The sequence below is a fragment of the Salvelinus namaycush genome, chromosome 2 (genome assembly GCF_016432855.1).
Source record: "Salvelinus namaycush isolate Seneca chromosome 2, SaNama_1.0, whole genome shotgun sequence".
NCBI classification, from domain to species: domain Eukaryota; kingdom Metazoa; phylum Chordata; class Actinopteri; order Salmoniformes; family Salmonidae; genus Salvelinus; species Salvelinus namaycush.
The window spans coordinates 79,026,761-79,054,712 of NC_052308.1; the positions used below are offsets into that span (position 1 = coordinate 79,026,761).

The 27,952-nt window shown below is 43.1% G+C and overlaps 1 protein-coding gene across 1 annotated transcript; it reads right to left on the bottom strand.

The window, feature by feature from the left end:
* Positions 1-843: 843 nt before the first annotated feature.
* LOC120019388 (myosin heavy chain, fast skeletal muscle-like) lies at positions 844-20,424 on the bottom strand. The gene is made up of 40 exons (XM_038962680.1): positions 20,387-20,424; positions 20,052-20,279; positions 18,996-19,142; positions 18,631-18,787; positions 18,283-18,310; positions 17,910-18,018; positions 17,664-17,756; positions 17,187-17,247; positions 16,915-17,013; positions 16,241-16,344; positions 15,837-15,975; positions 15,461-15,579; positions 15,159-15,308; positions 14,894-15,064; positions 13,050-13,353; positions 12,627-12,691; positions 12,453-12,540; positions 12,219-12,336; positions 11,964-12,087; positions 11,389-11,525; positions 10,661-10,916; positions 10,249-10,491; positions 9,756-9,932; positions 9,514-9,659; positions 9,250-9,340; positions 8,456-8,845; positions 8,226-8,352; positions 7,920-8,038; positions 6,008-6,204; positions 5,682-5,865; positions 5,406-5,571; positions 5,120-5,244; positions 4,697-5,005; positions 4,272-4,475; positions 3,989-4,114; positions 3,690-3,860; positions 2,100-2,204; positions 1,908-2,003; positions 1,362-1,493; positions 844-978 (listed from the first exon to the last, which is right to left on the bottom strand). Exons 2-40 carry the CDS (start codon positions 20,265-20,267, stop codon positions 958-960), a joined length of 5,814 nt encoding a protein of 1,937 aa, XP_038818608.1. The 5' UTR covers positions 20,268-20,279; positions 20,387-20,424; the 3' UTR covers positions 844-957.
* Between the last annotated feature and the right edge of the window lie 7,528 nt (positions 20,425-27,952).

The following is a 27,952-nucleotide window of genomic DNA, read 5'->3' on the forward strand; positions in this document are numbered from 1 at the left end:
CAAGCTACTCAATACTGCCCCTGCAGCCATAAGAAGTTATGGGGTATTGTGTGTAGATTGATGGGGGAGAAACAAACGTAACAAAATGTGGAAAAAGTCAAGGGGTCTGAATAGTTTCCGAAGGCATGGTATGTGTTGTGGTGCCCTATGACAGTGGCATGACCATAGAAATAGAATGACTAGAATGGGCATGGACCCTCTGACCTTAGCAGTTTGACTGGTGAACTCATGGCTACACATATAATGGCAAAGCTGGTACTGTGATGTAAAATGTAATTTAGAAAGTTTATACTAGGACTATTTGCTTCCTGTCTTATTTGGATGAACAAATGTTGATTACATAAAGTATCTTCTCACTGACTTTTCTGTCAAGATATCAGTTAAATCAGTCTCTGTCAGCCATTGAATTGCCTTGTGTTGTCAGACATCGCACCGTAAACGGAGAGAATGACTAGCGTGTAAGGCTAGAAATTGACATGCATATTTAGCATATTTAGTCCGTGTCTGATTTTTACACACTAGTCATTCTCTCCAATGGCAATCTACCAGCATTACCTTGAAAAAAGCAGCATCTTAAATACAGAGGATGGCTGCTCTACATTGAATTCAATAAAAGTAAGGCTAAGCAACAACAAACTTGTAACCAAACCTCAGTCTGAGAATTTGGTTGGTTACATTTCTTCAGCCTCATCCCTCAGCTGTTTACAACAAAAAAAAAACTGCTTTGTCGGGGTGACCACTATTGTTGTTCAAATCCCAGATTGCTCCATTAATTAAAGAACAATATATTTTATGGTATTAAAAAGCTGTTTGCTGAGTAATAAGTCCACAGTCACAAAGGAAGTGTATGTAGGCCTACAAGTTTTTAATCAATGCTCAACATTTCACCATGAAAAAACATATTTTATGCAACACAGGAAAATGGTAAGACTTTGATCTTCAATACTTTGGTCTTGTTTATTCAGCAACTTCTTTTCCCTGTAAGAAGAAATAAATAATATAATGTATCAGTAATAATAATGAACATGATAAATATATGGATAGAATATAATGGATCAGTAATAATAATAATGAACATGATAAATATATGGATAGAATATAATGGATCAGTAATAACAATGAACCTGATAAATATATTGATAGAATATAATGGATCAAGCATTTAATGCTCAGTGCTCAGCTTGGAATTTCAATTTTGAACTACCAACTTGAAATATATGTTTTTTTAAATGCCCTGAAATGTGCTTATTGAGTGAGTGTAAAATGTCTGTATTGACCTCTGTGAAGACTGATTCATAGGTGGTGATAATGTGGTCATATCTGAACATGAGTCAGGTACAGGTTTAGCAGCAGTTCTGTACCTTTCCAGAGTCACGGGTCTTGGCTCTGAGCTTGTTGACCTGAGTCTCAGCGATGTCAGCACGCTCCTCAGCCTCCTCCAGCTCATGCTGAACCTTCCTGAACTTAGACATGTGGCTATTGGCTGCTTCCTCCTACGTGAGGAAAAGGGAGGGAGAGCAGAACATCAGCATTTAAAGTTTGAAGCTTCAGGTAGCAAATATAAATATTATTTTCAACAAAACACATATTGGCAGATTTAGGAAAGCAATGTATACAGGGAGATAGATGATACAGCAGAGAAAGTGAGTGGCAGAACTCAAACCGCTGCCTCCAGCACGATCACTGGACCAGGTAATTAATATTCAACCCCTCTCCTTTAAGTTGGTAACACATAGGCATAGGAGGCACTCAGAAATGTGTATAATTTCATCAGCATTTACTTGCACTATCAACGTTCATTGTTGACTGGCGTGCTGTAGCAACACTTCAACTAAACCATATGCACATTGCGTTTTGTAGAGAAAAACTACATTTTCGAATGTATGCTTTCAGAGTCTGTGACTCACCGCTTCCTCAGAATGCCTCTTGTAGGCCTTCACTTTCATCTGCAGCTTATCTACCAGGTCCTGAAGTCTGTTAACGTTCTTCTTATCCTCCTCAGTCTGTGGGAGAAGAGCAAAGAATCAATGTCAGTATAGTTTTATACACAAACCTGTCTGTGTTAGTGTCAAGTGTGTAAAGAATGCACTTTCTCTTACCTGGTAAGTGAGCTCCTTGACTCTGCGCTCATACTTGCGGACTCCCTTGACCGCGTCTACACCTCTTCTCTGCTCTGCCTCCACCTCAGTCTCGAGCTCACGCACCTTTGTGGAAGAAATAAACGTAGGATTTTGTTGGAGGTCGTGAAATCAGGCTTAACAAATATTTGTAAAACAGGTATAGTCTTCAACCCAGTCAAGGGGGCACAATTGTAATCTGTTCCTATGTGCTCTTTTAAAACATTTATTGAAGGGGTCTGTAATAATAACAACAACTTTTCATTATCTAGGTCAGTGGTTCTCAAAGTGGAATTTACATTTATATTTGTTTATGTATATTTCTAGCAAGAACAGATTAAACAGCCAGGGATCTTTGGAAAACGTTTAGAGGGTGCAATACAGTACAATGTAATATTATTCATCCACAATTTATGTTATTAACTCTTAGATAAACAACTGGTCTGGGAGGCTCACAACTCAATTCTTCTTGTATTAGTAACATGACTATCCATGTTGTCATGCGTTTAGTGGTGTATGGTGCAGTACCAGTAAGGTGACTAGAGGCCGCCACTCGCATGTTTTAATTGCTTCTATTTTGGGGCTCGCGCCATGGCAGTTGAGAGAAGTTCGCCATTTGAGTCAACAGCAAGACAGAAGCACCGACATAAATACATTTTTATATCTTTATTTTGAAGGTAAGCGAGTGTAAAATCACTATATTCAAGACGGTAATGTTTCTGGAGTATGTACATATGTTTGTTGAGATGTTATGTTGTGTTTTTAGGTTTTATGAACTTATTAACGTCCGCTAGCCTACAAGCTAATTCAGCCATTAGCCTGCTAGCTGGTAGCCCAGCATAGCAACGCTAGCTTCCCTAGCAACGGCCAGTGAATGAGACATGACTATAGAGAGAGAAATTATTACTATGACATTAATTCGATGAATGTATATTATATTCTGTGTTGATATTTATTGTGAATTGTTATTATTATGAATGAAATGGCAGATTAGAAGAAGTTTGCTGAGACAACAGTTTAAGCCTGAATGAAGCAACTAGATGAATACATTTGAATTTATTTAAAGGTCTTGGATAAACTCCACTAAATAAGTGTAAAATTATTATAATTTGTTTTGTTATGATCATAAATTCACTGTAATTTAAGCTTTAAAACTGCAACATGTTATTTTTGCCCGAAGGCTAAATGTGTAGAATGACAGGAAATTACCTTTACAGCAACATTTTCTCTCTGATGCAAAGAGGGGGGGACTTAAAAATGTTATTTCCCAGGGCCCGAGACTTGATTAGTCCAGTCATGCACTGAAGATGTCATAGGAAATCTGCATGGATGCTATTTTTATCTCACTTTAATGTAGGAGTTGTGTTCTGATGTTATGAAGGGCGTCCCTGATGAATTCGCTATCACAAAAGGGGTGGTCCCCGATGCAAAGAAGTTTGGGAACCCCTGATCTAGGTGGGTTATATCGAGAACAAGTCACTAAACAATGCTCCTGTGTATTTTTATATGATTTAATACATGTCCAGCAATCAGTCTTTCAATCCACCCTAATCCACCCTGCTGGTAACTCACCCTGGACTCCAGTTTCTGGAGCTGCTTCTTGCCTCCCTTCATGGCCAGATTCTCAGCCTCATCCAGGCGGTGCTGCAGGTCCTTGACTGTGACCTCCAGGTTCTTCTTCATCCTCTCCAGGTGAGAGCTGGTGTCCTGCTCCTTCTTCAGCTCCTCAGCCATCATGGCCGCCTGGAATAGTAGTTTGTTTAATTTATGCACCAATCATAACGTCCCCCTCAGGTCTTTGTTGTTCTTAACCAGCCCTGCTACCATTGGCACTTGGGGACAAATCAAGTTGATGTAATTCAAGGACTCACGTCAGTGATTGCCTTCTTGGCCTTCTCCTCTGCATTCCTGGCCTCCTGGACGATGTCGTCCACCTCTCCCTGCACCTGCACGAGGTCAGTCTCCAGCTTCTTCTTGGTGTTCAGAAGGCTGGTGTTCTGAAGGAGTAAACAAGATGATTTGTTTGACTCTCAAGAGAACTTGCAAGGCACAAGACTGAAATTATGAAAATCTAAGGCAAGCACTGTCAAATTCCAGGCGTGTTTAAATTGTATGCCTGGTTGAGTTTCATTAGAAATGGCTTTTGACCCATACCTGGGAGTGCAGCAGGCCAACGCGCTCGCTGGCGTCTACCAGCTCAGTCTCAGCCACTTTGCGGCCTCGCTCTGTCTGCTCCAGAGCAACTCTCAGCTCCTCGATTTCAGCCACCATCAGACCGTTTCTGCGCTCCACCATGGCTGCCTGCTCCTTCATGTCCTCTGCGACACGGACGGCGTCATCAAGGTGCAATTGGGCATCCTGGGGTTCACAATGACATACGTTCATTTGGACTTGTGAAAGTAGAGGTGATAGGATCGATCAGTGATAGAAATGTTCAATGGTAAGAATTTCCCCAGTATCGCTACCTTTAGTACATAAACCACTCTATTCAAATCCTCTGTTCTATTATTTTCTACAGATTTCAAAACAAATCCCTCTCCATGTTCAGGTTTTTGAGCCTGCTGTCCCAGTCCCTTTACCTTGAGCTGTCCCTGGACATTCCTCAGCTGTTTCTGGGCCTCAGCGGCCTGCCTGTTGGAGTGGCTCAGCTGGATCTCCATCTCGTTCAGGTCTCCCTCCATCTTCTTCTTCACCCTCAGGGCATCATTCCTGCTCCTGACCTCAGAGTCCAGGGTGCTCTGCATGGAGTCAACCACCCTCTGGCTGTTCCTCTTGATCTGCTCCATCTCCTCGTCCTTCTCAGCGATCTTCCTGTCCACCTCACCCTTGATCTGGTTCAGCTCCAGCTGCACACGCAGAATCTTGGATTCCTCGTGCTCCAGTGTTCCCTGGACAAACAGAAGCAGTCAGGCCAATTGTGTTCAGTACATTTGGATGTAGGAATTAAATATATATGACTACAATAAACTCCAATACAAGGATTATTGGACTGTAGTTTGTACCTCAGCCTCCTCCAGAGCGGTCTGGATCTCAGACTTTTCTGTCTCCACGGTCTTCTTGGCCTTCTCCAGCTCATGGATGCTCTTGCCAGTCTCTCCGATCTGCTCAGTCAGGTCAGAGATCTCCTCTGCACACACACACACAGGAGCAGTTTACACTTGGGAGATTTTCAGTGGATATCGCCAATGCACTGAAGTTGACATTGAATCATAATAACAGTGAATTTATTAACAGCAATTAATATTGCTAATGAAACATGAGCCAAATAGATTGCCGTAAAATGCTCACGTTGCAGGTTCTTGTTCTCTCTCTTCAGAGTCTCCAGATGATCCAGAGCCTCCTCGTAGGAGTTCTTCATCTTGAAGAGTTCAGTGCTCATAGAGCGAGCCTCCTTCTGAGCTCCTTCCAGCTCAGCCTGGCCCTCCTCATACTTCTGCTTCCACTCTGCCAGAACCTAGGGAAATCCATGGGATTTTCATTAGAAATCGAAGATGAAGAGTTTTTAAATTAGAAATGTGCAACAATTATACAATTGATAAAAAAGATAGGTTTATTCATTTTCACCTTGTCAAAGTTCCTCTGCTTCTTGTCGAGGTTGGCGGCCAATGCGTTGGCTCTCTCAACATCAATCATGAGGTCCTCCACCTCTCCCTGCAGCCTCTGCTTGGTCTTCTCCAGGGAGGCGCACTTGGAGTTGGTCGCCTCAATGGTCTCCTCGGCCTCCTGCAGACGCTGGGCCAGCTTCTTCCTGTTTGACAACAGAGGGTGGTTTAATGGTGTATTTATTTTATTTTGATAAACAATACATATTGATGTAACATTTTCTCAGAGCCCCCTACCACCCTCACCATCCACACCATATTTGAGTTTTTCTGTTGCGTTCGACTCACTTGGCCTCCTCCAGCTCCTCTGTGCGCTGGATAGCATCAGTTTCATATTTAGTCCTCCACTGAGCCACCTCACTGTTGGCCTTGGACATGCCGCGTTGCAGCTCTGCCTTGGCCTCCTGCTCCTCCTCAAACTGCTCCCTCAGGAGGTCACAGTCATGGCGGGCAGACTGAACACCGTGGGCCAGTGCGTTTTTAGCCTGTGAGAAAGAAGGACAAGGAGAGATGAGTGAGATAGTCAAACAAATTATGTGGACTTCTTTACGCGAAGCGGTGCAGTTTGTTGCTAACGTTACTTTGCTACCTGCCAAAATTACGGTTTTACTTTTTAATTACCGTTTTGTATTTACATTTTTTCCCTCGCTCGACTTTTTACATTAAACTTTTTCACCCCTGACGCTTTATCTGGACTTGGTTCTACACGACCTCCACCAGCCGAAGCTAAGTAGTAATATTAACATTATGCCTTCTAATTGCAGTCGCTGTACTCATAATATACAGGAGAACTATCGCCTTATGGTGAGGATAGTCTTGCTGCAAGCCCAGCTTCAGACGCAATCGTTAGGCAAGGGTAATTTAAGTGTAGAAAAGGGTGAAACAGCGTCGGTGCCACCAGTAAGTACAGATAGTAGTATAAATCCCTCGCACAGTCCCCACAGCCAGACAATTTCTCATGGCTTCTGGAAGGAAATGCTGTAGGAATGCTCAACCGGTGTCGCTCATTCAGCTGACAGAAACTTTCAACCGGTTTTCCCCATTAGGCAACGAGTCGGAGTCAGAGGCCGAGCCTTCTCTGGTCTCTCCTCCACCAGTTACGGGGTCTGAGACGCCGAAGCCTCCCACTATTAGCTCTAACAAATTGAAACCCCTACTCATTGGCGACTCCATTACCCGCAGTATTAGACTTAAAAAGAATCATCCAGCGATCATACACTGTTTACCAGGGGGCAGGGCTACCGACGTAAAGGCTAATCTGAAGATGGTGCTGGCTAAGGCTAAACTGGTGAGTATAGGGATATTGTTATCCACGTCGGCACCAACGATGTTAGGATGAAACAGTCAGAGGTCACCAAGCGCAACATAGATTCAGCGTGTAAATTAGCTAGAAAGATGTGTCGGCATTGAGTAATTGTCTCTGGCCCCCTCCCAGTTAGGGGTGTGATGAGCTTTACAGCAGAGTCTCACAACTCAATCGCTGGTTGATAATGGTTTTCTGCCCCTCCCAAAAGATAGAATTTGTAGATAATTGGCCCTCTTTCTGGGACTCACCCACAAACAAGACCAAGCCTGGGCTGCTTAGTAGTGCCGGATTCCATCCTAGCTGGAGGGGTGCTCTCATCTTATCTATGAACATAGACAGGGCTCTAACTCCTCTAGCTCCACAATGAGATAGGGTGCAGGCCAGGCAGCAGGCTGTTAGCCAGCCTGCCAGCTTAGTGGAGTCTGCCACTAGCACAGTCAGTGTAGTCAGCTCAGCTATCCCCATTGAGACCGTGTCTGTGCCTCGATCTAGGTTGGGCAAAACTAAACATGGCGGTGTTCGCTCTAGCAATCTCACTGGAATAAAGACCTCCTCCATTCCTGTCATTATTGAAAGAGATTGTGATATCTCACATCTCAAAATAGTAATGTTAGATTCCTCAATTCCAAGGCAGTTATAGTCAATTAACTAATCACTGGTCATAATGTGATTGGCCAAACTGAAACATGGCTTAAGCCTGATGAATTTACTGTGTTAAATGAGGCCTCTCCTCCTGGTTACACTAGTCTGAGGGTGGAGAGACAGTAGGAGTCTCTGAGGGTGGAGAGACAGTAGGAGTCTCTGAGGGTGGAGAGACAGTAGGAGTCTGAGAATGGTGTAGTCACCGTCTATGTAAAGATATGGCTCTAAACTTCTCCATTTTGTGTCCCTTACCTTGACCTCCTCCTCAATCGCCCTCTTCAGCTCCTCCACCTGCTGGGTGAAGGCCTGTTTGCCTCTGGTCAGCTGAGACACCAGAGCTTCCTTCTCCTCCAGCTGGCGACCAAACTCACCTGCAGGGACAGAGGAACATCTTGTTAATAGGGTCTCTGTTCTCTAAGATTGAAAATGGATTCTGAGGTATCATAGGGCAATGTTAGGTGGTGAATAGTACAGTAGAAGCTATGTGGATATAGCCCCTAATACATGTTGTGTTCTACTGAAGGAAAGCATTGGCTTGTTGATCATTGTTGAAGGTACCATTTTCTGTCAGGAGTCTGGCTCTCTGTCCGCTGATGTCGTTGACCTGGCGAACATTCTCATCATTCTTAGTCTTGAGCTCACTCAGCTGGTCCTCAAGAGTACGGCACATCTTCTCCAGATTGCCCTGTTAGTGAAACATGTTCCATCATTACTTTATATATGTGACTCCTGTCAACTTCAGTAGTTGACCATCCTCAACACTGCTTGATCAAAACATTACTACTCACCTTAGCCTTGGCGACGGCCTCCATGTTGCTGGACAGGTCATCAATCTCCATCTTGTACTCGCTCTTCTCCTTCTCCAGCTTCTGCTTGACGCGCTGCAGGTTGTCGATCTGCTCCCCGAGCTCAGCCACACTGTCGGCCTGCTTCTTGCGCAGAGCGGCGGCTGTGGCCTCATGCTGCAGGGTGGACTCTTCAAGATCACGACGCAGCTTCTGGAACTCAGCCTCACGCTTCTTGTTCATCTCAATCTGAGCAGCAGTGGCGCCTCCGGCCTCCTCCAGTCTCTCGCTGATCTCCTCAAGTTCCCTGGAGAGATCGGCCCTCTGCTTCTCAACCTTAGCCCTGGCAGCACGCTCAGCCTCAATTTCCTCCTCCAGCTCCTCAATACGGGCCTAGAACAGGGGGCAGGAGCAGGGAGATGAACACTACAATACAGTTGAAACAATTGAACCTCACAAAATAATACTAGTATGTATATTTTGCATAAATGTGTTTAATAAAAGCCAGTTACACGAATATATTCAGTAGACAGTGTCCCATGCAGGAGCCAACCCCTCAAAGGTAAGAAGTTAGACAGAGGACTCTAGATGGATATAAGCCATTTTAACATGGATATTGTCATTGAGGGCTGGGTAGGGATGGTAAGAAGCACCAACAAGAAACACCATCTTCCAACCTACTCAGCCATCAGAAGCCACCTGGAAAACTGTCTGCTTCCAGAAAAAGTGTATTTTTTTTAAAGGAAATGATTCAAATCTGTGCTTTTCTGTACTGGAGCTTATATCCTGTACTGTACCTGGAGTTCCTTGATCTTCTTCTGCAGCTGAGCTCCCAGAGACTGCTCATCCTCAACCTTGCTGAGGAGCTGGGTGGTCTCAAACTCCTTCCTAAGAAACACAAACACGTTGATTGCAGAGTTGGTTTTGGTTCGATTGTGTAAAGGGAGAGGATCATACCATTCACTTTGCTATTAAGAATCAAATGCTAATTCATAATAACAAGTATTAGTCAAGAACAATCATTATAGCAGGTAATACTGTAGTCATTTGTTTGCGTTTACTTCTTGATTTTCTCATCAGCCTGCTGCTTGTCATTCTCCAGGTCCATTATGGACTCCTGGGCCAGTTTCAGATCTCCCTCCAGCTTTCTCTTGGATCTCTCAAGGTCCATACGGAGCTTCTTCTCTTGCTCCAGAGAACCCTCAAGCTAGAAGATAAAAACACATATATTGTTAAAATCTAAACAACCTAAGATAATATCATCTTACATGCTATCATGGCCAAAATGTCAAACTCCACTCACGTCGTCCACTTGCTGTTCCAGCTTGGTCTTGGCCTTGGTCAGAGTGTTGACTTTGTCCTCCTCTGCCTGCAGGTCATCCAGTGTCTGCTGGTGGGCCTCTTGGAGGGCTTTCTTCTCCTTGGTCAGCTTGGCAACACTCTCATCCATAGACGCCATCTCCTCTGTCAGGTTTTTAACCTGGAAATGGCCACAACATAATTCGTCTTTGGTCACTTCACCATAAAGGGGAGATATAGTTTGTTATATATTGCATTCAATTCATTTAGATTAGAACTGCATCAACAATTACTGTACTATATATTCAACACTAGATGTCAGTGTTCACCATGCCAGTGTACTGAATGGAAGTCATAAATGAGCAGAACATGCAATGAATGTTGGGAGTACCCCACAACTGAAATTCTACTATTGTACAACGTGAATTACATTTCTGTTAAGCTATGTTTTGAGGTGATTATTGTTTGGTTAGACTGTCTATGGTAAGACACAAGACCTTGTTTTCAGTGGCGTGCTTCTCCTTCTCCACTTTGGCCAGGGTGAGCTCCAGGTCATCAATGTCCTTCTTCAGCTCAGAGCACTCATCCTCCAGCTTCCTCTTCTTGGCAGTCAACTCAGCATTGATCTCCTCCTCATCCTCCAGCCTCTCGGTCGTCTCTTTGAGTTTGGCCTCAGTCTGGATCTTGCTCTTGATGAGCCCCTCACACCTTTCCTCAGCATCGTTCAGACTCTCTCCTTCCTGTTTTCAGAACAGGATAAACAAAATCAGAGGCCTCACTTTGTGTATTGAAGGTCAGAGTAAATCAATTGAAATTCATGAGATATATAAAGTATATAACATTGGCAATAAAAAGGTGTATTCATGTGAATGTAAATTTGACAGTAATGAGGGTTGTTTTTTCACCCACAGATGCTATTTGGAGTGCCAGGTCGTTCTTCTCCTGCGTCAGGGCCACCAACTTCTCCTCCATTTGCTTCTTTGTGGCCAGAGCCTTGGCCAGGTCTGTCGTCATCTTGTCATAGTTCTCCTTCATGTTGGCCAGCTCCTTCTCAGTCTCAGCGCTCTGCAGCAGGGGCTTGATCTTGAAGTACAACTTCATCCATGGCCAGGTTTTCACATTCATGAATGATCGGATGTTGTACTGGATGGCGTAAACTGATTCTCTGGTCGACAGAAAGGATAGAGTGGCATGGTGATTGACATGCTTAAAGCTACAGTCTGTGACTCGAAGAACAACAAAATACCCCACCCCCCCACCAATGTTTGTTTACAGCTGAGGAATGGGGCTAGGAAAATGTAACCCCTCTTAAATTCATAGACAGCACTCTAGATGCAAGTACTGACAGTTCTAATAAGCTCATGAGGCATTTTATATACTTCAAGAATGAATGGGTAAATTCCACAAATGTAATTGACAATTGAACACCCAAATCCTAAACTCCAGCTATAAAGCTAGAATCCTTAGTTGCTACATCCATTTCTGGACTAAATGAATGAACCCAAAAGCTTTAGTAGACCATTATAAGATGTACTTTCTCATTCTGAACAACTCACAGCATATACAGTATGTAATCATAATGCATTAGATACAGGTGGTTGACAGAAAGCTTTGCCAAGATGTCTGCTATTCCTCACCTCCTCTCCATCATCTTGCTAAACTCTCTCCTCATGAGGAATCCACGGCTGAGAGCCTGGACCATGCCGACCAGAGTGGCCAGCTTCTCATCTCTCATCTCCTCCAGGACACCCAGCAGACCGGCTTTGAAGAACACCTGAGACACAGGTTAACATGGTCAATGGAACCACAGATGGTGACAGATAGAAAGGGTTGAATCAAAAGAGGGGAACAACACCACTTGATTGATTTAAACAACATTAACTCTGCAATGGTTACAAACATACCATGGGATCTGTTGTTTCTAAGTTGTTAGTTATTGTACAGTTGTAGATTAATAATATACAGATACCTGCAGCCATACCACTATAACACAATGCACATGGTAATGAGTTTAGTTTTTCTTCTATACTTGTGATGAATGACTTTGAAAAAATAAACAGTCCAATGTTTTTCCAACTTCTCCATTAGTTACATGAAGAAGAAAGAACAAAAGGATGGATAGATCAACTGGAGACATTTTATATGGTACGTGTTTAAATTATTTTTGAAGTTGTGTTTTGTTGTCAGCTTTTACTGGGGGTTTTTGACTGACCTTGGTGTGTCCAAACTTGTAATCCTCGTGATTCACATCAATGGACCCAAGCAGCTTCTCAGAAGCCTTCTTGTTGTCCATGAACTGGCCCTCAGGGATGACACTGGCATTCAGTACTTTGTACCTGAATGAGGAGACATTTTTAACATAACATAAGTTGTAATATGTTGGTTATATTACGGAAAAGTTAAGACTATTCTGATGCTGGGAAAACCCTTGGAGTGCGTGTGTGTGTGCGTGCTTGTGCATATGTACCTCTGCTTGAAGTCAGCATAGATGATTCTGCTGGGGAAGCCCTTTCTGCAGATCCTGATACCCTCCAGTACACCATTACACCTGAGCTGGTGGATAACCAGGAAGTTCTCCATCAGACCTGGTAAAACAAAACAAGTCTCTTTTAATACTCATAAACAGGTTAAAGATTGGGATTGTTAAGGTTACTGGTACTGTACTGATAAGATAACATATTTAACTCAATATTTCCTGTACCTGGAGTCTTTGACTCGTTGGGGATCAGGCAGCGCACAAAGTGAGGATGAGTGCTCCTCAAGTTGGTCATCAGCTTATGTAAGTTCTCCTGTAAGAGGGTTACAAACCATGTTCTCATTTATGATAATCGATGCACCTTTTGAAGGACTGAATAAGCACATTTCAAAAGCTCACCCTGAACTGGGAGGACACTGTCTGCATGGAACCACCCTTCTTCTTGCCTCCTTTCTTGGCTTTATCTGTTAAAATGGGGAAAAGTAAAAGATAACTAGAAAAGTACATTTCCTGGAGCAGGTGGAATAAATAGAATAATAACACGATTTTGTAAGAAATCTAGAGTGGTCTTGTCTTCAGCAAGCACACTAATTATAAACCAGAGAATCTCTGGTTAACTTCACACTTAGCTAGAGGCAAATGCTGCCAATGAGATTGTTTAAAATAACAGCTTTTGTTTTATTAATTTAACCGAGTGTATTAGTAAATCATCCCAGAGATAAACCCTGAGAAATTGTGATACATTGAAAGACTTTAAAGAACATTTGTGTCTGAGTAATAACTTGTATTTAGTTAAATATTGTGACGTGATGCTAGTCTTACCCTCAGGAGGGGGAGGAGGATACAGGGCAGCCAGAATTTTGACTCCGGACTTCTGGTACAGCTGACAAACTGAGTCGTTCAGGGGATCCTTGTTTTTCTCCAGCCACCCAGTGATGTTGTAGTCCACAGTTCCGGCGTAGTGCACCAGGGAGAAGTGGGCCTCTGCCTTGCCTTTGGCAGGCTTGGGCTTCTCAAATGCATTTGTTTTGCCAAGATGCTGGGCATACAGCTTGTCCTTGAAGGTAGTGTCTGAAGACTTGGGGAACATGCACTCCTCTTCAAGGATGGAGAAGATGCCCAATGGCTTTACGAAAAGAGATGTATATCAAATTAGTGATATTTCCCTTTAGGATCACATTTATTCATTTGGTGAACATGCTATTATAGGATTATATTCCTTTAGGGACACATAATAGGAAACATATTGAGTTCTCAACAGTCAGTGGCGTATATTAATGGGTGCCAAGGGAAGTGAGGTTTCCCCAAAAATTGACATATAATATAATGTATCTTTCGTCTCTCTTAGCAATAGGCTGAATATATCTCACCAGGTAAAGCAAAACTGCGCCCCTCTGTCTCTGTATGTGTAGCCCTTTTATCTGATACTGTCTGGTCAAAAAGAGTATGATATTGTGGCATTGAATGCGAAAGAAGCCAGAGAGCATTTTGCCTCCCTTGATTATTTTTTTGTATACAATAACAGCGAATCAGAGTTGAGCTAAACTGAGTTAGCTAATCTGTGAATGGTCCTGGTGCACCAAAAAATGTGTCAAGTGAAGCCAGTTTGGATTTGGCTTCACACCAAATCAAGCCAACCGTCATTGACAGAAAGAAAAACTTCAATTGTTGCATCTCATTGTGTTGTTTTCCTCTGGAGGATAGCTAGCTAAAATGGGCCCTTTCCTAAATTGGCCATGGATGGAGATAGGGACTTGTACTCATAGTTTTACTTAATTCCCCGTCCTGGCCAATGATTCTAACACCAATTCTGACCCAACCATAAATTAATACATTGTGCTTTTGGTCTGAGAGGATGGAAGTTCAAAATGTAGCTAGATGTAGTAGGCTAATGTTTACTAGCTAATCGTTGCCCAGGAAAGGAAGTTAGAATAGCGAGCAAGCATTTTAGCCAGGTAGCCTAGGACAAAAAAAAATCTAAGCGTTTTTTGCAACATGAAAGAGAGGAGGATGGCGTTTCCATATATTTTCTACTTACTCACACAAACACATAAATTAGTACCATGGACAGCCACATGATATTTAGCTTACGTTGATTGGACGAAAATAGTTTTTTTTTTTTTTGTCACTATTAGACTAAGCATAGGTGATTTGATGATGTTGAAATGGCGCTGGAATATTGGAGGGAGGCAGCTCTTGTTATCTTTGCGACTTGCGGTAACACTCTGTGGTCCTAAATCAATAGATGTTTAGTGGTCCGAAAATGGCAGAAAGATGTACTTGACTGACCATGCTGTAGGTCATGTAACTGTTTGTTACATGCATTATGCTTTGTGGACTCCACAAGACAGATGTTGCTCTCCGGTTTTGTGATGAAACAAAGATGTGGTTGAATTTATTCTGCCACTGTGTCTTCTTATTGTCTCGGCCTTAGGCCTATATATCACAGTGTCAAAGCATATAAACTATCAGGTTACAGAGCAAACAACGCAATTATCACAACACATTGGTTGTTATATGGATTTTTTTGACTCGATTGGCTTCCCCAGTGATTTTAATACTGTATACGTTGTACCACAGTGATAATATTTCACACAACGCTCCATATGAGCTTTGCTGTTATGGTCCATTATAATGGTTGATTATAATCCTCACAGACATCTTACCTTCTCAATAAGCTCAATGCAGGCAGCCAAGTCCATGCCGAAGTCAATGAAGGCCCAGACGATTCCCTCCTTCTTGTACTCCTCTTGCTCCAGGACGAACATGGTGTGGTTGAAAAACTGTTGCAGTTTCTCATTGGTGAAGTTGATGCACAGCTGCTCCATGCTGTTGTACTGTTGATGGAGTTTTAAAAGGGATCATTTCATCATACAAGACTGTAATCCATCTCAATCACATCTAATTGTCTTGTTCTGGTCTCATACTCACATCAAAGATCTCAAACCCGGCAATGTCAAGCACACCGATATAGAACTGCCTTGGATTCTTGGTGTCCAACATCTCATTGATACGGATGACCATCCACAAGAACATCCTCTCATAGATGGACTTGGCCAGAGCACTGACTGAGTTATTAACCTGCAATGATAATACCTCAAATTAATACATGAGATATTGACCATGTCTCGTGATAAGGTGAAACAAGCTTGGGAAAAACAAAAGCAATGCACTCGTCCCCAAAATAAATCCAGTGCTCAGAAAATGGTAGATGCTGTGTTTGGCCGCCTTACCTGAGGCACAGTCTGTCCCTTGGTCACATACTCGTTGCCGACCTTCACTCTGGGGTAGCACAGAGCCTTCAACATCTCAGCTGAGTTCAGGCCCAGCAGGTAGGCGATTTTATCAGCCACTGGAGAGAGAACCAACAACAACAGACTCAGGGACACAAGATCACTTGTTTCTGATTTCACACTGACAAAATAGTTTGGTTAACTTCTTTGTGGGTTAGGTTTTGATTCACCCACATTTCTGGAGGTTGGAATTTGTTCTCGAAAAATGATCTCCTGTCTGACTTTCATGTGGCACTGTCTGTCTTGGGTGTTCTATTTCTATGTTGGGGAATGGGACTAATGCTCTACATATTGTATATCTATGAGTGGGACTCACCCTCTGTGCCGTCTGGCTCAGCCTGCTCCTCACGCTGCTTCTGCTTGAATTTCAAGTTTCCATGGTGCAATACAGCTCCTGTCAGCTTGTAGATGCCAATCTTCTCATCGTTAGTGAAGCCCAGAACTGTAATGGCATCCTGATATTAAAGAGGAAGTACAACAGAGATGAACTGAACGGTAGTTTGCTCAGTTACACTACAGGTCTGTGCTGCTCACTGCAGAACAAATGAGATAGATAGATTTGACTGGCTTCTCTGTTCCACATGATTCCACATGATTACGCTTGGCCAACACATTTCACAGTTCCACAGGGCACTTAGTGGTGCTCTCTTGTGGAAGGCATGAAGAGTTCCTTGAGGCACATGCCTAACTAGAGTTTGGTTAATCCTTTGTTTGACTCACATCTGTGGCATCCAGCTCTTCATTGTCATTGATGCTGGCCACAGTGATCTGTCCCTGGCTGCACATGGGGAAGTCGTAGGGGTTAGTGGTGATGAGCGCCATTTCTGGGGACAACAGAGAACAGCTTGTCAGTTAATCTCTTAGAATTCTGCTGTCCTACCTTTACAGTTTTTTGGGTGGGTGGCGCAGTGGGTTAAGGTACTGCATCTCAGTGCTACAGACCCTGGTTCAATTCTGGGCTGTATCACAACCGGCCGTGATTGGGAGTCCCATAGGGCGGCACACAATTGGCCCACCGTCGTCCGGGGTTAGTGTTTGGCCTGGGTAGGCTGTCATTGTAAATAAGAATTTATTCTTAACTGACTTGCCTAGTTAAATAAAGGTTAAATACAAAAATAAAAACAGTATCTGTCCCTCCTCTACTCAATTGATGGACTCAAGGATACATGTAGTATATAATAAAAAGCATAAAGAGGGAACTGAGACTTGTGGACTAGTGCATCACAGTGCATTACTTGATAGATATTTCCCAAAGACCTTCCAAATGTCTAGATGCCTTGTTACCTTGGATGTACTCATTGTAATAGTATTATTACTGTGTATTATGAATATTTTTTATATATTCCATAGATGGGGGTGGGAATAATTTCCCCTGAACCTCTACTTTGTCGTACCAACTAGCTCAGGTTTGTGGCCTGTCATCATCTGGAAGAAGATGTGGTAGCCTCTCTCATCGGGCAGCTGGAAGGACACTCTGGACTTCTCTAGCAGGTCTGAGAGAGAAGGAGAGAGAGATGGGGAGAGAAAGAGAGAGAGAGAGAGTGAATGACACAAAGAGGAAGAGGAGAGCGAGAACGAGAGAGAGAGAGAGAGAGCAAGAGATACATTTCAAAAATGATCTGTGTGAATTTAGGAAAGCATTGAGAAACAATCAAAACCAACTCACAGGTCTCAATGTCAGCTTTAGCCAGTTTACCACCTTGGAAGTGAATCCTGATGAATTTACCCTGTAGTAGAGCATGGGGGTTAGAAATAGGCCAACAAATTAATCTTAACATTTTATTTTATTTTGATAGACCTCTTTAAATGTTACAGTTTGTTGGATTGATGTTGGGTCTATTGACACAGTTGTAGGATCCAGTTTGCTACAGCAGAGGAAATGTGAATTATGATGTGGATTACAAATAATGGACATTGTTTTGTTGGGTTGATAAAACAAAAATATTACAGCAAATTAAGTCTGACATTTTAAAGAGGAAAATTCACATTTTAAAACCTCTAATACACTACAAGTTTGAATGTCACATTTTATGCAACAAAACAGTGATCAAAATAACGTCTTAAATCTGAATTACAAAAGGGAACTACTGAAATATATTTTTCCAATATAAGGTAACTTCCACAGTATGCCCTTCATACTTACAAAGCGAGACGAGTTGTCGTTCCTCACTGTCTTGGCATTACCGTAAGACTCCAGCAGAGGGTTAGCTGCAATGATCTGATCCTCAAGAGACCCCTGATTGAGACAAACAAAAGTTGCTCAAAAACTGGTAAGCTGGTAAAGTTCGTTTTTCTCAATAGCTTGAAACAGGATTCACCACTGGAAAAACAGTTTACACAGCCAACCAAACTGAAATGTGTTAAAAAGGCAAACATAAGAACAACTTACCTGCATTTTGCCAGGTTCTGCTTCCTTCTTGGCACCAGACACTGCAATTGTTGCAAAGTACTGGATGACACGCTTGGTGTTGACAGTCTTTCCTGCACCGGATTCTCCACTGGTTTATATGACAGAGAAAGAGGGCTTTTAGTTACATGTCCGAGTGTCAGATTGGCTTTCACTAAGAAATAGCATAGAAAAATACACTCTTAACCTGTGTTCTGACATAAGTCTTTAACAAATAGTTCCACTCATCGACTCGTTATTACACATAGCCTAATGCTCAAATCCATTCATAATGTCATATATTTCATCACACCAAGTGGGCCAACTTATTATAATAGGAACACTTTCTCAAGTGACATTTTAGTAAACAACTTACGTAATCAGGACGGACTGGTTCTCCTTATCTGGAACCACAAAGCACATTGCTTATCATACTCAAGCAACATTCAGGGGACATTATTTAATTCATAGCATCATCACGAATTTCAATTTGGAACATTTTCCATTCAAGGGTAGTGAAATCAGATATTCCCAGCAAACTGTTATTACCTAGACTAGAAAATAGTAGATACCTCTCTGAAGCATATTTCAATTTCCATTGAGGCATCCATCCATCTATGCATAAGCACTTAATGGACATCCATCCAACTATCCAACCAACCATGCATTCCTCCATCCATCCATCCAACCATGCATTCCTCCATCCATCCATGAGAGCTCGTACCAATCATCATGAACTGAAAGGCGTTGTCAGAGACAGAGAAGATATGGGGTGGAGCCTCCATCCTCTTCTTCCCTCTGTAGGCGTTGACAACCTCTGCGTCGTACACTGGCAGCCACTTGTAGGGGTTCACCGTGGCACAGAAGAGCCCAGAGTAGGTCTGGATGAAAGTGATTAAATTAGGGTATTAGTAAAGTCAGATGGACTTTTACCTGGATTTATGTGAGGATGTGGGTGTACTTTGGTATACTGATGTGGGTCTACTGTATTGATACAGTATGTTTTGGTTTCTACCGTTCATTTATGTGCTGTATGTGTGAATTTCTTATGTTCATGTATGTGTGAGTTTGTATATGCAGGTTTCTTACATAGATCATCCATGCTGCATAACGCTCTTTGAGGTTATACAACACAGAGGCTTCATTCAGGTAGGTCATCATGGCCATGTCCTCAATCTTGTCGTACTTAGGGGGATTCATCTCGAAGATGTCTGCATCTTTGAACTCTTTTCCTTCCTGAAATAGTCAGGAATATAGATTACACACAGATCACAGCCCAGTACATCACTGGGGCCAAGCTTCCTGCCATCCAGGACCTATATAATAGGCGGTGTCAGAGGAAAGCCCAAACAATTGACTCCAGTCTCCCAAGTCATAGACTGTTTTCTCTACTACCGCACGGCAAGCGGTACCGGAGTGCCAAGTCTAGGACCAAAAGGCTCCTTAACAGTTTCTATCCCCAAGCCATAAGACTGCTGAACAATTATTCAAAATTAACCCCCCCCCCATTTGTTTTGTACACTGCTGCTACTCGCTGTTTATTATCTATGCAAAGTCCCTTCACCCCTACCTACATATACATATAGCTTGACTAACCTGTACTCTCGCACATTGACTCGTTACCGGTACCCCCTGTATATAGCCTTGTTATTTTACTGTGTTACTTTTTATTATTTGTTTTACTTTAGTTTAGTTGGGAAATATTTTCTTAGTTCTTCTTGTACTGCACTGTTGGTTAAGGGCTTGTAAGTAAGCATTTCACGCTAAGGTCAACACTTGTTGTATTCGGCGCATGTGACAAATAAAGTTTGATTTGATCAAAGTGGACATGACTGATCGCTTTTTGCTCATTAATATTACAGTTCAATCCAACATTTAATCCACTACTTAGTTATCACCCACTGACACATAACTGGTGATTCTTGACGAGTCAATATCAGAAATTCCATGCCAATTTTAAATAGCAGTTTTAAACATCATGTGTTTGAAGGTAATATTCTGCTTACAAAAACAAATAAATGTTTAATCTATCTGTTGTTACTGATGACATATTGTCTATTGAAATGTTTTTGATCATTTTGATGATTTTTCATGAAACAGTAATTACACACACTTGAACTTGAATACTTTTCAGATCAGACTTACATCCTTAGTGCCGTCAGGTTTCGTGACTGTTACAGTACACTTCCCGTCGGCCCTGGCAGTGACCAGACCCTTAAGGTACAGCTCCGCCTTGTCTGTCACATAGCAGGAGTTCTTTGAATCAAAGGGTGCGGTTTGTGCCTCAATCCTTTCCCTCTCAGGCTTACGAAGGTATATGGCAGCCTTGCCGTAGATTTGCATCTCAGCGTCCGTACTCATGGTGACGGATAACTAGGAAAGAGATAAAACAAGAAACATGATTGACTCTGTGGTGCTTCCTCCCCAGTCAACAGAGTTAAGTGAGCGGTATCTCTCCGAAGACTCAAACCATGTCTCACCTTCTTTTTCCCCTCCTACAGATGAATGTGTACTTCTTGGAGGACCCTGTGAAACGTAAGGTGTTGTGAAAAAGCACAAGTCTAAAGCCTTACCATTTTAATGCCCAAACGTCTAAAAAAAAACATTTAACTAAATAATTAATGCCATGTCAAATTCAACTACAGGTGCAGCTGCCAACTTTTATTTTCCTAGTGGCATCTCACTTTACTACACATTCTGTCATATATTGAAATAAATACCCCTGAAAACCCTGTTAAAATCTTGTCCTCTCCCTTCATTTACAAACACCACTTTTGGACATAAAAGGAACTTACAGATTTGAAGTAATACACATTTAAAGAAAAACTAATTAAAAACTTTTTTTAAACCAATGGCCGTCAATCAATTAATTACATGTATTTATAAAGCCCTTTTTACTGGATTACACTTGATTGCATATTGTCAAATCTTAAGAGACATGCAGAAGTCAATTCAAACAGTGCAGTTAGCTGCTGCCTCAGTTGCTGAGTAAAGATGAGACAAATATACAAATCTAAGGAGGTGGAGAGGTCTTACCACAGAGGAAGAAGGTTTCTGACTTATGGATGCTGGGGCCTCAGCCTCCTTATATCTGGTTGGAAGTGCCAACCAGGCAAAAGTTAATTATGGACCACTCTGGGGAAGGACATGGATTGTAGGAGAGACCTCTGTGTGTCTGTGTCTCACTAGCACCTCCCACTTCCAGGAGCACCACACTCCCATGACATTACTTTTTAATGTCATATTTGTCTCTGAATTGAATTTCACTGAATTTACGTAAATGAGAGATGTCATTAATAATAATTATGACAATATCAAAAGTTTGATTCATCCCAATGTTACTTCTACTGAACCTCATATGAGTCCATATTACCCCACTAGAACTAAAATAGTTTTCATTAAATCTAATCTGACCTTTTTTAGTTCCATTTTAGTGGCATTAATCTTCATCAACAACTTTATATATATGTTCACCTATTATTTATATTATTTAGCTTGTAAACACATCTGAACTGTCTCCTCACCTCATGCTTGTGACGGAGTTGGCCGTTACCTCGTGCTTTGCTTAATTTGATTTATCACCCCTGTGGAACCATATTAAATGAATATTTGAAAGCTATAACGGACACATTTAGGCTTTCAATAACAGCTTATAAAACCGTTAAATCTAATGTGTTATTTATCTACAGTATGATCTATTAAAAAGATTCTGGAGGCGCTTTTATTTGTCTCACATTTCAGTTGGCTAAAACGGTCCAGTAGGATTCTTATGACACATTTCACCAGTACAGCATTTCAAACATCTTATCCACTCATATTGCTGACAGCGATATAGCTGTCTCAAACATTTATTACACTCTGAGGTTAAACGCTTAGCAGCTGAGCTGGCTTCAGTAAAACTGTTATAAAATGAATAGGGAATAGTTACAATAAAGTAACAGATTCCTTTACATTTACATTACATTTTCACCACCTGAATACACCCTGTGTTTGGGGTGCCGTGTCCACCCAGCACATTAGTAGGGGAGACTGGGGTTGGTTGTCACTTTTTACTCTGGTGTGTATTTCTCATCACCAGTATATCTTATGAGGAAACCAATGTCTGTGTGTTTGGGGTGCTGTGTCCACCCAGCACATTAGTAGGGCAGACCGGGGTTGGTTGTCACTTTTTACTCTGGTGTGTATTTCTCATCACCAGTAATATCTTTTGAGGAAACCAATGTCTTGGGTTGAAATGGGAACCCTTTTTATCCTCATATCTTATTCCATCATGGAGTTTTGAGTCATCAAACACACTCTGTCCACTTGTGACAACCAGCCCCATCGCAGGGGCAGTATTATTCCACAATACTGATGATGTCACACAGTATGGGGTTTTTCTTTTGGGAAGAGGAAGTGATGCAATAGAGCAAACAGAATCTTAGCAATAGCCAAGTCTTTCTTTGATTGAACAATATTCCTAACAAAATGCAGAATTTTATGCTTTAAGAAAAGCATGACATTTCTATCTTGGCATTTAATGTATACTGGCAGTATACTCTATACAATACTGTATACCCCCCATGTCTTGACCTAGGAAGTCAGAAAATAGGTTTGAAATACAGCTCTCCCTTTCTTCTTTTCAACAAACATAATTGATGGATTCTCTCGTAGTTCGAACATTTACAAAAAAACATAAATTCCCCTCACATCAATGTTTTGTCATGCTCACATGAATTGCCCAGGGCCTCGTTTCCCAGGTGTGATGTAACTTGAGCATTGCGATGATCGCACCAAATGCATCGTTATTTTACGAGCCAATTTTTTAAGTGTTTCCCAAACAAGCACGTAGAGAAAACGGTGCATCGTTAGACCATTTGGTTTTAAAGAGACACGTTACTAACAAAGGCTCTGGGAAACACTTTGACTACTAAAGAGACATCGTAAGAAGGTTCTAACGATGATCTTAATGCTACGAAAGCTCAGAGAATTCACACATTTGAACCTTAAATATATTACACAGCGCCATTTAGATTGGGAATAATTAGCACTCTGACAACCAACCCGTGAGACAACCAACCCCAGTCTCCCCTACAAGAAGCCTCAAGGGGGGGGGGGGGGGGGGGAGCTACTGGATACACACCTACAAGAAGCCCCAAGGGGGGGGGGGGGGGGGGAGCTACTGGATACACTAGTTGAGCAGGGAGCTGACCATCTAGGCCTTTTCATTTCTTGGACTGTGCTCTCGTCTTCACTGCAGCCAAGGTTTATTGTTTGATATATCTGCCAACGCAGCCTAATTCTGGCACCGATGCCACTGTTATTAGACAAGATGTTTTCTTGCCATGTTTGTGGTTGGAGAGAACATTAGCACCATGCAGACTAAATGTTTATGACATTAAGTTATTTTAATGTGCAAAGATCTTGCATGATATATGACCTGTCGTGTACACCCGGCATGAGCTCCAAACTTGCTCTGGGCAGAAGTTACCCTCCGGGAAATAAACCACATTTGAACTTTGATTGAAAGTGCAGTGATAGACATTTGGGTGACATTAAACCAAAAATCTGATATCATTTTTTCATTTGAATTTGGTTATGCTTTAAGCATCATGATCACACATTGGAAATTCAACTATCTTTTGGCTGTCTTTATGAGTGGGTGAATATAGGTTGTAATCTCATTGATTAACATCTCAACCAAATATTACCCAATTATCCACGTTGAAATGACGTGGTGTGCCCAGTGGGATGACCCTTCACAACAAGTTGATTTAGCTGAACCCGATGAGTTCGTGCTTGGGGTGGAACAAGAGCCTGCAAACCATGTGGATGGACTGTCCAGAACAGGAGTTGCATGCCCCTGGTATACTGTTATTAACTGCCAGATGTCATTAAGCAGTTGAGTAAACTGTCGTTATAAAACTGTTTGTACATATTGGCCCATGGGGGGAATCAAATAGTAACTCTTGATCCAATACATTTTAAGGGTGCTTTAAACGATCAGTATGCTTATTACCCCAGAGCCTTGGCTCAAGTCAGCATTTCTTTTACATGAATCAATCCATTAAAATGTCACAGCCAGTAAAAATCTAAATCTGGACATGAAAGGTCAGATGCTTGTGGCATGGATCCTCAAAACAACCTATCTTGGCTCGGTTATTTTCCAGGTCACATATCTCACTATAAATCTATTACGGTAGCAGCAATGTGAGGACCTTATGGTTGACAAATAAGGTCAAAATAATGTGCTGGCCTGTATCAGATCTCTCTGTGGTCCACAGTAAAGGTATGAGGTCTTCACCTTTCAGCATACAGTGTGAAGTCAATGGAGGGCTAAATGTAATATGAATCTAATGCATTTACATGAAGAAACACTTGGATCAAATGGGGAGCTGTTAGGTTTTTCAGCAAGCTGTACAGATCTTTAGTCCAAATTCTTCAAATTATAACCCCCTTTCAGTGACCTCCAACCATGGCCATGATATGAAACTGCGTGTCAGAAATACATGCAGCCTGAAGTCAATTGGGATTGCTTTATGACCCTCTGGGATTGCTTCATGATACCTGCTGAGCTGTTCTTGAAACAAAAATGTTATCCCATACAGTCGATGGCAAAGTTACAAGAAGTGTACCAAAGCAACAGATCATTTACACGCCCAATATGACCATGTTCAGAAATGTGTATATCAGAAATACATCCAGCTTCCACAGAAATATATCTAAGGTAATTTGGCATTGCTTTATTGGCAGATCTGATGCCATTTGAGCCGTACACCAGAGGATGTGACCATATACGAAACAGACTTATAACTGATATGGCCATTAGTAAACAGACCAGTCAAATACCTGCTTCTTTTTGACAGCTTTATTTTTAGACTTTCAAATGTAAAAACAACAGAGATTGCAGGAAAACACAGTCAATGACAATATAAGTCAAGTCCATAACAGAGATCATCAATAAAACTGGGAATCCCACACCCTCCCTTCAGCTGCAGCTGTTGGAACACAAGTGTCTCTTGGAGAGCAGGGGACTCGTCCTAGCCAAGCCTTTTGGAACAGAAAAGACAAGTGACAGCCCAATCCACTAGATGACCCCATCAAAGATCACTGTTTAGAAGTTAAACCCTTCACATCCAGTCGCACAATTGGAAGACTGATTTAAATCATGGGGAAAATGGGAAGTGTTCCTGTCTGCCGGTGAATGAGTTGAATAGAAAGTTGTCCAGTTTAACTGCTGCTTTGGTAATAGCCTTGATCTCTATGGCAGCTGTTATATCTGGGATGACTGAAGACCTGATGATAGGAGCTTCTGCTTTATAGTCCTGCAATTTATCCCACTGTCAGGGCCATGTACCAAAAAGTCATAATATATCAAACAGTCATAATAACAGTCAACTTTAATATCGCAATTATATAAATAATGTTGTACTCAACTTGTTGGATCAGAATCAGGGTTGTGTTCATTAGGTACAGTGTAGCAAAACATTAAGAAGCTAGTGGCCAAGGGTTAGGGTTAGCTAAAATGCAAAATGTTAAAACTTAAAGCTGTATCCCATCTAGCCTGCAACTAATGTAAGCTTACAGAGTGGGTAACTGTTCACTGCTCCAAAAACTGCCTTCTGACACCATGTATCTAGTCTGTGTTGACTGACTGTTGGGACTTCATTTCAACCTCTCCCGCCACTGTGGATTCTATTTATAGCCTTCTCATTAAACTGTGAAGTCTATGTGTTTGGTAGGCCTATGCTGACAACGCTATCTGGCATCTAACTCATTGCAATTTGAACCCTCTGGTAAATGTGGATAAGTGTAACATTACCAAATACATGAAATGCTTTTTTCCTAAACGGGTATGGACTTGTTACTGCTTGTCTAATAATATATTGTTGAATTATTGCAAGCACCACTACGCAACAACCAAGCCACCTTCTGTGAGATATTCCTGCTGCTGCCACTGCTCACATGCTCTCTGCTCCTTTTAATATACCAATGGTTCGCATAATGGGTTGTGTACATAGCTAGCTAGTCTGGTGGTGACTGCAGAGTGTTAGCAAAGATACTTACGTTGCCCTATTCATATGGGGGAAATGGTGTAGTCGACAAGGATGTATTAATTTAAACACTGAATAATGTTATGCATAATGTTATGCCCCTGCCCGACGCCTCGAATCCAGGATGGAACAAACGGAGTACGCCGGGGCCCCCTCAATGTCCAGAGGGGGCGGAGGAACCCCCCGCACCTCAGATTCCTGGAGTGGACCAGCCACCACCGGCCTGAGGAGAGACACATGGAACGAGGGGTTAATACGGTAATCAGAGGGAAGCTGTAATCTGTAACACACCTCATTCACCCTCCTCAGGACTTTGAATGGCCCCACAAACCGCTGACCCAGGATCCGGCAGGGTAGGCGGAGGGGCAGGTTTCGGGTCGAGAGCCAGACCCAGTCTCACCGGGGTCTCACTGCGGTGACGGTCCGCGCTGGACTTTTGGCGAAGCGCGGCTTGCTGACGGTGAACATGGGCGGCCTCCCATGTCTTCTCCACGCGCCTGAACCAGTCGTCCACCGCAGGAGCCTCGGTCTCACCCTGATGCCACGTCGCCAGAACCGGCTAGTACCCCAATATGCACTGAAAGGGGGAGAGGTTAGTGGAGGAGTGGCGAAGCGAGTTCTGCGGCATCTCGGCCCAGGGCACGAACGCCGCCCACTCCCTCGGCCGGTCCTGGCAATAGGACTGCAGAAACCTGCCCACATCCTGGTTGACTCTCTCTACCTGCCCCGTTACTCTCGGGGTGAAAACCTGAGGTGAGGCTGACCGAGACCCCCAGACGTTCCATGAATGCCTTCCAGACTCTCGACGTGAACTGGGGACCCCGACCAGACACTATATCCTCAGGCACCCCGTAGTGCCGGAAGACGTGAGTAAACAGGGCTTCCGCAGTCTGTAGGGCCGTAGGAAGACCGGGCAGAAGGAGGAGACGACAGGACTTAGAGAAACGATCCACAACGACCAGGATCGTAGTGTTTCCCTGTGAAAGAGGAAGATCGGTTAAAAAATCCACCGACAGGTGTGACCAAGGTCGTTGTGGAACGGGGTGTAGTTTACCTCTGGGCAGGTGTCTCTGAGCCTTACACTGGGCACACACCGAGCAGGAGGGAACATAAACCCTCACGTCCTTAGCCAAGGTAGGCCACCGGTACTTCCCAGTCAGACAGCGCACCGTCTGACCAATCTCCGGATGACCAGAGGAGGGTGACGTGTGGGCCCAATAGATCAACTGGTCACGGACAGCAGACGGAGTGTACATACGCCCGACGGGACACTGGAGGGGAGCGGGCTCTGTACGCAACGCCTGCTCAATGTCCGCGTCCAGCTCCCACATGACCAGTGCTACCAGGCAAGAGGCCGGGAGTATGGGAGTCTGATCCATGGGCTGCTCCTCTGTGTCATACAGCCGGGGACAGTGCGTCTGCCTTCATATTCTGGGAACCTGGTCTGTAGGACACAAAACGGGTAAAGAACATGGCCCACCTTGCCTGACGAGGATTCAGTCTCCTCGCTGCCCGGATGTACTCCAGGTTGCTGTGGTCAATCCAGATGAGGAAAGGGTGTTTAGCCCCCTCAAGCCAATGTCTCCACGCCTTCAACGCTTTAACCACAGCCAACAGCTCCCGGTCCCCCACATCATAGTTATGCTCCGCCGGGCTAAGCTTCTTCGAGAAGAAAGCACAGGGGCGGAGTTTCGGTGGCGTACCCGAGCGCTGTGAGAGCACGGCTCCTATCCCAGCCTCGGACGCGTCCACCTCCACTATGGATGGGCCAGCACGGGAGCCGAAGTAAACAGAGCTCTTAGCTGCCCAAAAGCCCTGTCCGCCTCAGCCGACCACTGCAACCATACGGGACCCCCCTTCAGCAGTGAAGTAATGGGAGCAGCCACCTGGCCAAAACCCCGGATAAATCTCCGGTAGTAATTGGCAAACCCTAAAAATCGCTGCACCTCCTTTACCGTGGTGGGAGTCGGCCAATTACGCACAGCTGCAATGCGGTCACTCTCCATCTCCACC